The following is a 9,890-nucleotide window of genomic DNA, read 5'->3' on the forward strand; positions in this document are numbered from 1 at the left end:
TCACCAGCTACCCTGCAGTCTACAAAGTACTTCAGACTAGCTGCACCTTCACCAGCTACCCTGCAGTCTACAAAGTACTTCAGACTAGCTGCACCTTCACCAGCTACCCTGCAGTCTACAAAGTACTTCAGACTAGCTGCACCTTCACCAGCTTTGAGAACACTTTCATGATCAATCATTATAAAACATATCATATATATTATTCTGAAATGGACCAATCTGCACAACGACTACTTTTACTGTCTTTCACTATATTTTGATGAGAATACTTTTCTACTTTCACTTGAGGAACATTTTGAATGCAGGACTTTTACTGTAACAGAGTATTCCTACACTCTGGTACTTCTACTTTTACTCAAGTACAAGATCTGAGTACTTCTACTTTTACTCAGGTACAAGATCTGAGTACTTCTACTTTTACTCAGGTACAAGATCTGAGTACTTCTACTTTTACTCAAGAACAAGATCTGAGTACTTCTACTTTTACTCAAGATCTGAGTACTTCTACTTTTACTCAAGTACATGACCTGAGTACTTCTACTTTTACTCAAGATCTGAGTACTTCTACTTTTACTCAAGTACGAGATCTGAGTACTTCTTCCTGCATATGGTCATAAAAAGAAGGTGTACGATACATTTGAACTAATTGCCTTGTATTCTCGGGGGACCGTGACTTTCTCGTCTACATGTACAGTAATGCCATTTCACGTTCTAGAAGTGCTGAAGAGATGGAAATATCCCCCAGAAAGCCATGCTGCTGCTCGAGTGGCACACACACACACACACACACACACACACACACACACACTCACACTGTCTGATTTCTACTGACGGCAACAAAAGAGAAACACAAGGGTCCATGTTATGTAAGCAACCAATCACAGCTCACCTGCTGATAGGACACACAGGTTCCAGTGCAGTTCTGTCCCCGGGGGTCTCTGGCCCAGTTACGAGCGCACGTCATGTCCATCCTGCAGGCGTCAAACCTGAAGAAACACACAGCACATCTCTAAATTAAATAATGGCAACACGCAACTGTAAATCTCTCATTGCAAGATGTATTCCTGAGATTCCGGTTGTGTACCAAAGAACTGGGGAGCAGCTTTTATGCAGAATTAGTTTAAATGCCAAATATTAAGCGACAGTTAGCTTAGCTTAAAGACTGGAAACATGGGGATCGAAAAGCAAGCCGAACTCCGTGCAAGGTTAACAAAATCCACCTGCCAGCCCCTCTGAATCTCACTTTATTTAATGTTTAGTAAGCATTTCATATCCTTCGCGATTAATCCCTACAACAACCAAAGTTTAAAAACAACTAGTTAACACTGTTAAGGTGGGGTAGGTAAGAATGGAGAAACCAGCTGGAGATCGCTAGAATTTGAAAATACACAACCGGAACAAATCTGCCTCTTCCTCACAGAGCCCCTCCACACACGAACGCGCACATGACCAATGAGGGCACGAGATCAGTGTGTGCCCGGATGGAAGTCTGACAGGCAGGTAGGCCATCCAGTTACTTTAGCCGGCTCAGGTGATTTTACAGAGCCACGGCTTCCAGAGATGAGATATTTGTATATATTTATTGTCAAAGCATTTAATGTATTCATTGCTATCGGGATGTTAAGAGCACTCCATGGAATATAACAAGTGTTTCTGAAGTGAATTACCTACCCCACCTTTAAGTAGGCATGTTCAGTAGTAGCCTACAAACAAAATATGTTAAGGACTCAGCTAGTAATCTACATTTTGTTTTAAGTATGTGTCTGTGACTAAACCTTGCTAACCATGCTAGCTAGGTAGCGCTAGCTTTAGCTTGTACCAGGTAAGACAACTATTGTCACTTAAATAAACAAAATGCCAAATTCAAGACTTCAAAAGACAACACTAAAAACCAATGAATGACGTCACACTAACTACAGTCTATTGTACCAACAGAAAAGTGGTATCGATCATCTCAAACTGAAGGCTGCTGAAGCGCTCCGAGATGTGTTCATTGTAAACAAAAAGATAGTATAAAAGGCGATAACAACAAGGCAGCCATGATATGAAACCGTTTCTCATGCTGACAGGAATCCCCTTTGTGCATTGCTGTACCCTACTTTGTAAAACAGGACGATATGTAACCTTGGCCTTCGCTGAGCCATTATGCTGTTAATGGCACACTCTGTCTGAGCACGCCGTTACACCGGGCGGTAATCTCCCTCCTGACAGCGCTTATAGGTGAACGGGGACAGATGCCGATCTTGATTTAGATGTGATTCGAAATGTGTTTTGGCAGTGTTGGGAAAACACTGAATGTCCTCCTCCAACATGGTTCAGCCTCTATGGAGAGAGACATCAAGCATGCTCATTTCTGACGTGGAGCTAATCTGAAGTAAACATTGATACTGCTTTCTATCCCTCCATCTTGTGACTGTGTAACTCCCTCTCTTGGATATCAGCGTGTGAAGGACACTGCTCAGGAACTAGCTGATGCTCTGTATGTGATGACTCCTTCCATTCTGGAGAGGATCACAGACACATGGATCCTGAGGTTCAAGCTCAAGCCGGCGACAAGGGATATTTTTCTAACATGAAACGAATGACTAGGCCTGGGGACTATGGGTAATCAGCCCAATGTGCTTTAGCAGCCTCACCAGTCCCTGCAGAAGCTGTGGCAGAGCGGCACCGCCTGGATGTAGGAGCGTCTCTGAGGGTGAGGCCAGCGCGCGGCGTCCGGAGAGCAGCGGTAGAAACATGACACTCGCTTCAGGAAACCTTCACACCTAAAGAGATAAAGAGGGAGGGGGGGGGGGTTAGTACTAACATTATGACATCAGTGTTTAAACCTTCATTGACCCTGGGAGGGGTGGCGGAGTGGAAATGGTCCCAAGGCAGTTAAAGGTGATGCAGGGATGAGTCGTAAAAATGGGAAATTAGTCAGTATTTTGGTAATTTGGGTTTTCTTTTCTGGAAGTCAATGGTTTTTTTCTGGTCTGTGGTTAACACAAGCTGAAGAGATTTATTTTCTACCACATAAAACCCCCCCTGGTGGATTTAAGAAAAGCGGTTGCTAACAAGTGTCTAAATGAGACGACTAAACGTCATCACGCCCAACATTAGCCACCTTTAGCTTAGCGGTGGTGACGTGAAGTCATGTGACCGTGCTGTAGTTCCTTCATAGCCCAACATTAGCCACCTTTAGCTTAGCGGTGGTGACGTGAAGTCATGTGACCGTGCTGTAGTTTCTTTATAGCCCAACATTAGCCGCCTTTAGCTTAGCGGTGGTGACGTGAAGTCATGTGACCGTGCTGTAGTTTCTTTATAGCCCAACATTAGCCGCCTTTAGCTTAGCGGTGGTGACGTGAAGTCATGTGACCGTGCTGTAGTTTCTTCATAGCCCAACATTAGCCACCTTTAGCTTAGCGGTGGGGAGGTGAAGTCATGTGACCGTGCTGTAGTTTCTTTATAGCCCAACATTAGCCGCCTTTAGCTTAGCGGTGGTGACGTGAAGTCATGTGACCGTGCTGTAGTTTCTTTATAGCCCAACATTAGCCGCCTTTAGCTTAGCGGTGGTGACGTGGAGTCATGTGACCGTGCTGTAGTTCCTTTATAGCCCAACATTAGCCTCCTTTAGCTTAGCGGTGGTGACGTGAAGTCATGTGACCGTGCTGTAGTTCCTTTATAGCCCAACATTAGCCTCCTTTAGCTTAGCGGTGGTGAGGTGAAGTCATGTGACCGTGCTGTAGTTCCTTTATAGCCCAACATTAGCCGCCTTTAGCTTAGCGGTGGTGGCGTGAAGTCATGTGACCGTGCTGTAGTTCCTTTATAGCCCAACATTAGCCACCTTTAGCTTAGCGGTGGAGACGTGAAGTCATGTGACCGTGCTGTAGTTCCTTCATAGCCCAACATTAGCCTCCTTTAGCTTAGCGGTGGTGACGTGAAGTCATGTGACCGTGCTGTAGTTTCTTTATAGCCCAACATTAGCCGCCTTTAGCTTAGCGGTGGTGACGTGAAGTCATGTGACCGTGCTGTAGTTCCTTCATAGCCCAACATTAGCCTCCTTTAGCTTAGCGGTGGTGAGGTGAAGTCATGTGACCGTGCTGTAGTTCCTTTATAGCCCAACATTAGCCGCCTTTAGCTTAGCGGTGGTGGCGTGAAGTCATGTGACCGTGCTGTAGTTCCTTTATAGCCCAACATTAGCCACCTTTAGCTTAGCGGTGGAGACGTGAAGTCATGTGACCGTGCTGTAGTTCCTTCATAGCCCAACATTAGCCACCTTTAGCTTAGCGGTGGGGAGGTGAAGTCATGTGACCGTGCTGTAGTTTCTTTATAGCCCAACATTAGCCGCCTTTAGCTTAGCGGTGGTGACGTGAAGTCATGTGACCGTGCTGTAGTTTCTTTATAGCCCAACATTAGCCGCCTTTAGCTTAGCGGTGGTGACGTGGAGTCATGTGACCGTGCTGTAGTTCCTTTATAGCCCAACATTAGCCTCCTTTAGCTTAGCGGTGGTGACGTGAAGTCATGTGACCGTGCTGTAGTTCCTTTATAGCCCAACATTAGCCTCCTTTAGCTTAGCGGTGGTGAGGTGAAGTCATGTGACCGTGCTGTAGTTCCTTTATAGCCCAACATTAGCCGCCTTTAGCTTAGCGGTGGTGGCGTGAAGTCATGTGACCGTGCTGTAGTTCCTTTATAGCCCAACATTAGCCACCTTTAGCTTAGCGGTGGAGACGTGAAGTCATGTGACCGTGCTGTAGTTCCTTTATAGCCCAACATTAGCCACCTTTAGCTTAGCGGTGGTGACGTGAAGTCATGTGACCGTGCTGTAGTTCCTTTATAGCCCAACATTAGCCTCCTTTAGCTTAGCGGTGGTGACATGAAGTCATGTGACCGTGCTGTAGTTTCTTTGTAGCCCAACATTAGCCACCTTTAGCTTAGCGGAGGTGACGTGAAGTCATGTGACCGTGCTGTAGTTCCTTTATAGCCCAACATTAGCCACCTTTAGCTTAGCGGTGGTGGCGCGAAGTCATGTGACCGTGATGTTTATAGCATAACGCTAACGTTGGCTACGTCATCACTGCACCACTCTAAAGTCGTTGATGTTAGTTTTGATATGCTTTCTATTAGCTTGTCTTCATTGGAACTGTTAGAGAATATTTCTTCTCTCTTTCTAAGTGTCAAATAATAATTCTTCCTTACTCCCAAGATATTTAACATTTACTGTGCGTTTACATGTACGCTCTGCTACTTATCTTCCGTAGGGAATGTGTTGATGCAGTCGTGTGTTGATACTAGGTTTTACAGCTCGACCTACAGAGCATAGGGAGGTTTTGTGAGTGTGAGAACGCTGGCTTCTAAGCTCCAGAGTTGGGGGATATCTCCCGTCGCTCCACAGATGTTTACGCCTCCCCCAATATGCTGATTAGCTCTCTGTAAACTAGTTAAAAGGGCTATCGAGAGAGAGGCTGGGCAGACATGACAACCCACCCGTGCAGTCAGAACCTTTTGCTGCTGTGACTTGTGATGTGAATCCTCCGGCCGTTGACTTGTAATAAACTAACAGTGTTTGACATCAAAGCTCCAGCTCTCCTCGTAGACGTCTCTCTGAGTCCTGACTCTCCATCGCTGCAGAAGTTTCCCTTACAGGCACCACTATCCAATGGAGTGTAGCTCTGCTAATATCATATTTGGCGGTCGAAGCTCAGTCTGTAGGGACTTGTCTTGGAAAGCGAAGGGTCATCGGTTCAACTCCCGTTCGGACCGTGCACAAAGTGTGAAATGGTAGCTGTAAGGTTTTCCTGCCAGGCACTAACGAGGTGTCTTTGAGCAAGGCATCGAGTCCCCAACTTCTCCCGGTAGCTGAAGCATTCGCAGCCCTTTTACTTATGCATGTGTATGGAGTGCCACAGTGACGCGTCCTAAAACCCGGAAGTATGCTCCTTGGTGGTTAAATGCTAACCTACTTCCGGGTTTTAGGAAGCGTCACTGTGGCACTCTACAGCAGGGGTGTCAAACTCAAGGCCCGGGGGCCAAATCCGGCCCGCGACTTCATTTTATGTGGCCCCGCAAGAGCTTGCAAAGAATATAATAAGTTTATTATACGGGTTACATGCCACTTTACAGAAGCAGGTTGCCCATAAACTACATGTCCCACAATGCATCTCGTTTTGTGACATGCGCACTGAAGAGACTTGCAATTATTTGCCCTGGACTTCTGCTTTCAGACGTAGTTAATTACTAAGTTATTATCCTATCCGATAATAATCCAATTCAGAGGCAATAATGTAATATAATACATTATTTTATATTATATATTTATATCGTTACAACCGGCCCTTTGAGTGCAATCTTTATGCGAATGTGGCCCGTGATGAAATTGAGTTTGACACCCCTGCTCTACAGTATAAGTATTGTTTGTGCATGTGTGTATTGTGGGCCTATGTGTGCAATGTAAAGTAGAATAACACAAAAGTGAATAAATGAATTTGGGATAAATAAATCTTAATCTTGATCACAGACAGATTTAATCTCAATGTTTTTTCAATCGCCATAACCCTCTGTGCGTTCACATGTGATGGATGTTAAGAGACATCAGTGTTAGACTGTGCCACTCACTCAGAGCTCAGAGGACCGCACTTGTCCCAGGGCTTGTTCTTGTTGAGAGCCGAGGGGACATGGGAGACGTCCGGAATGTCTTCTTCGGTGCAGCAGCTGTCTGTCGAACGCAGGAAACACATGCAGTCAGTCGGGAGATACAGTGTGATATTATCACCACAGGGTGTCTTTACATCATCAAACATGCAGTGTTTCCAGGGGTGAGCTGTTACTAAGTACATTTAGTCAAGTGCTATACTAAAATACACATTTAAGGGGACTGCACTTAAGTACTTTTGAATTTACTCCATTTATTTGACAGATTAAATACTAGTTACATGAGAAATGTTGATTTGAACACATAACATATACAATATTTGTAAAATAAATGATATTATGATGTCGATTAAACTAGCACACATTATATTTAAGTACACCTGAAAAAGTATTTTGATAATGTTTAATTTTTGTAGTTAGACTCCTCAAATTGAAAATGATCTGCTTCTAATTAATACTTTTATTGACTATTTTGTATTACATGTTTCTGCTTAGAGTAGACTACTTTTATATAATATATCTAATATTTTGTTAATAAATGTACTTAAGTAGCCGATCATTCTCAATGCAGTACTTTTACTTGTAATGGAGTACTTTCCCAGAGTAGTATAAGTACTTAAAGGCTCTGTAAATCCACTCACTGTCAGCGTACAGCCCACACTCCGTCAGGTTGGGCTCTGGACTGGGCGTGGCCTTGTGCTTAGCGTCTTGAAGACACACCCCCTCTGAGTGGGCTCCACCAATCAGAGCGGCCAACAGATAAGCTCCAGCCAATAGCAGTGGACGAGAGGTGACACCCATCTCTACAGCCAATCACAGGTCTGGAAAAGAGTTCAGCACAATGGACAGAGGCAGATTAGAAACCTGACTGACATATTGAAGTGCATTTACTGTATTTAAGTACAATTTTGAGGTACTTGTTCTTCACTTCAGTATTTTAATTGTAATGCATTATCTGACCGCTGTAGTCACAGATTCAGATATTTAGCAAATAATAAAAATAAATAACGTGTCCTTTGTTAATTTATGTATATTTTGACGTCAATACTTTTGTTAAATTGAGACTCAACATTTTAATTGTAGAACTTTAACGTGAGTATTTTTTTGTGTATTACTACTTTTTCCACCTCTGGAAGTTGACAAGAAAAGACAAAAAAGTTAAAGAATAAATAAAAAATTAAATAAATGAAATAGATGTTAGTTTAAAAAGAAAAAAAACATACTATAAAATAAATTATTTGGCTAATTGAGTTTACTTTTATTAACCTGCATTCCCATTAATGTAGGGATGATGGCCTGTTTAATAGAATACATATACATGACATCCAAAGAAGAACTACCTACTGTAGTGTAGCTACCTGTACACGACTTTAAAAACAAACACGTTGGATGTAAAATCCTAATCTGGGTTATTCTCACGCCTCAGTCTTCAGGGTTACAGGCTGGTTATCTCCGTGTGAGCTCTGCATGTGGTGACCCAGTCGAGGCTGAGTCTAATTAGATGAGGCTGGAGCACCGTGCACACATGCGTAGTTGTTTAATCTGACAAGCGGATGGCCGATGTGTAGCCTCGATAACAAGAATTAAACAAATCTGTCTGAATGGACCTGGACACGTTGCTCTGAATCTACACAACAAGGATACATTTCACACACTACAGGAGAACTCACATGCTGGGGTTATAACGTTATATGTCTGAGATACACTGAAGTCACACATTCCCGTAAATAAGACATAGTCCAGCGCAGCCTTGATTTCACACGACACAAAGATATGGGATGTGTTTCAGACATTTAAGGAGAAATAGATAATATTCTTAGCTGTTATAAAATCATGAGAAAATACTTTTAAAAAAATAGCAACATAAATAAATACAATAATCTGATGTAGCCCTGATTGAACACAACACATACACAATTCTTAGATGTAAGAAAATGACGTATTTTCGAGAAGAAAATACAGGATTTCTGGAATAAAAGTTCAATAAGAAATCAATAAAAGAGTCCAGTGAAGTCCAGATTTCACACCACAAAGATGCATTTCATATATTCAGGAACAAATAACGTGACTATCCTGAGTTCTATAGTCATACATATATGGAAACATATGTATATAAAATATAAACCTCACAAAATCAGGAGGAAAAACTCCAATAAAAAAATAACATTAAATAATCCGAGATATACGCTAAATAAATAAAAATACAAATGGTGCATTACACTACTTTCACCTTCCAGTTTTAAACCCTATCTACTTCGAGGTAATTCAAATGTATTTTTATATACAATATTCCACCCAAAATATCAGCTCGCTTAACCTTGAAAATTAAAACTAAAAAAGCAACTTCTTCCTATTTCCAAAATCATAACGTGAATTTCTTTAAGCGTTATTATTTAAAACGCAATAAGAACTTTTATGTATATGCAAACATGTTACCAAGTAGAAAACACGCAGTTCTAAAAAAAAACCCTCTCTTTTTCCAATGGAGTCTGGTGTTGCTTATTCATGAGTTTTAAACTGGACTCCAAGGCACTTTGTGTTTCATCCGTAGCAACACATTATGTTAACGCACTGTCCTCGTATACACATGTTAATAAAGATCATTCAAAATGTGATAATACGTCTGACAAGCTGTCGAATAAAACCGTTCAAATCGTCGTGCATTCATTATTGTTACCTGTCGGTGTTGTGATGAATGCTCCGGATTGGTTGCTTCCGCTCGGGTGTTTCTCCCCGGTGTGTGGCTGCGGATCTCGCGGCGGCTCGGTGCTCGGTCTCCTGCTGTCTGTGTGGCCGCTGCTCGCCACTTTGTCACCGGTTTATATGAAGGACATTTCAGTCCCTTTCGAACCAGGCAACTCACCCCCTCCCTCCCCCATGCTGGGAAGTCCTCTCTCTATCTCCCTCCCCCTTTTTGCACACATAATCTCCCCCCTGAAATGTTCACCAAAGCCTCCTTGTTGACAGCCTTCCTTCCAAAGCCCATGCACTACATATACACAGTGCAATATAAAAGGATGTGTTGCCCTTGATCGTGCTCAGGTGCTGCTGAGTCACACCTGTCCTCCTCACCCTCTCCTCTGAGGTCAGGGCTTTTTCCACATGACAGGGTTGGCACAGCTGAGATTTAATAGCTTATACTGCATGATGTGCTGAGGACAGGGAACACACATCTCTGCAGAACAAAACACGGAGGAAGCTGCTGCGTTCTGCAAAAAACTGTAATCATATCTTTTTAGATGACCTTTTTTTTTTGACAT

General features: G+C 42.9%; 1 protein-coding gene across 1 annotated transcript in view; it reads right to left on the reverse strand.

The window, feature by feature from the left end:
* rtbdn (retbindin) overlaps positions 1–9,500 on the reverse strand; it is a 21,770-nt gene extending 12,270 nt beyond the window's left edge. The window contains exons 1-5 of the mRNA XM_034089268.2: positions 9,308–9,500; positions 7,272–7,451; positions 6,595–6,694; positions 2,637–2,765; positions 890–986 (exon numbers count right to left, since the gene is read on the reverse strand). Coding sequence (XP_033945159.1) covers positions 890–986; positions 2,637–2,765; positions 6,595–6,694; positions 7,272–7,431 — 486 coding nt within the window. The 5' untranslated portion in view covers positions 7,432–7,451; positions 9,308–9,500. The remainder of the gene's footprint in view (positions 1–889; positions 987–2,636; positions 2,766–6,594; positions 6,695–7,271; positions 7,452–9,307) is intronic.
* Positions 9,501–9,890: the final 390 nt, after the last annotated feature.

Source organism: Pseudochaenichthys georgianus, chromosome 8 (assembly GCF_902827115.2).
Source record: "Pseudochaenichthys georgianus chromosome 8, fPseGeo1.2, whole genome shotgun sequence".
NCBI lineage: Eukaryota > Metazoa > Chordata > Actinopteri > Perciformes > Channichthyidae > Pseudochaenichthys > Pseudochaenichthys georgianus.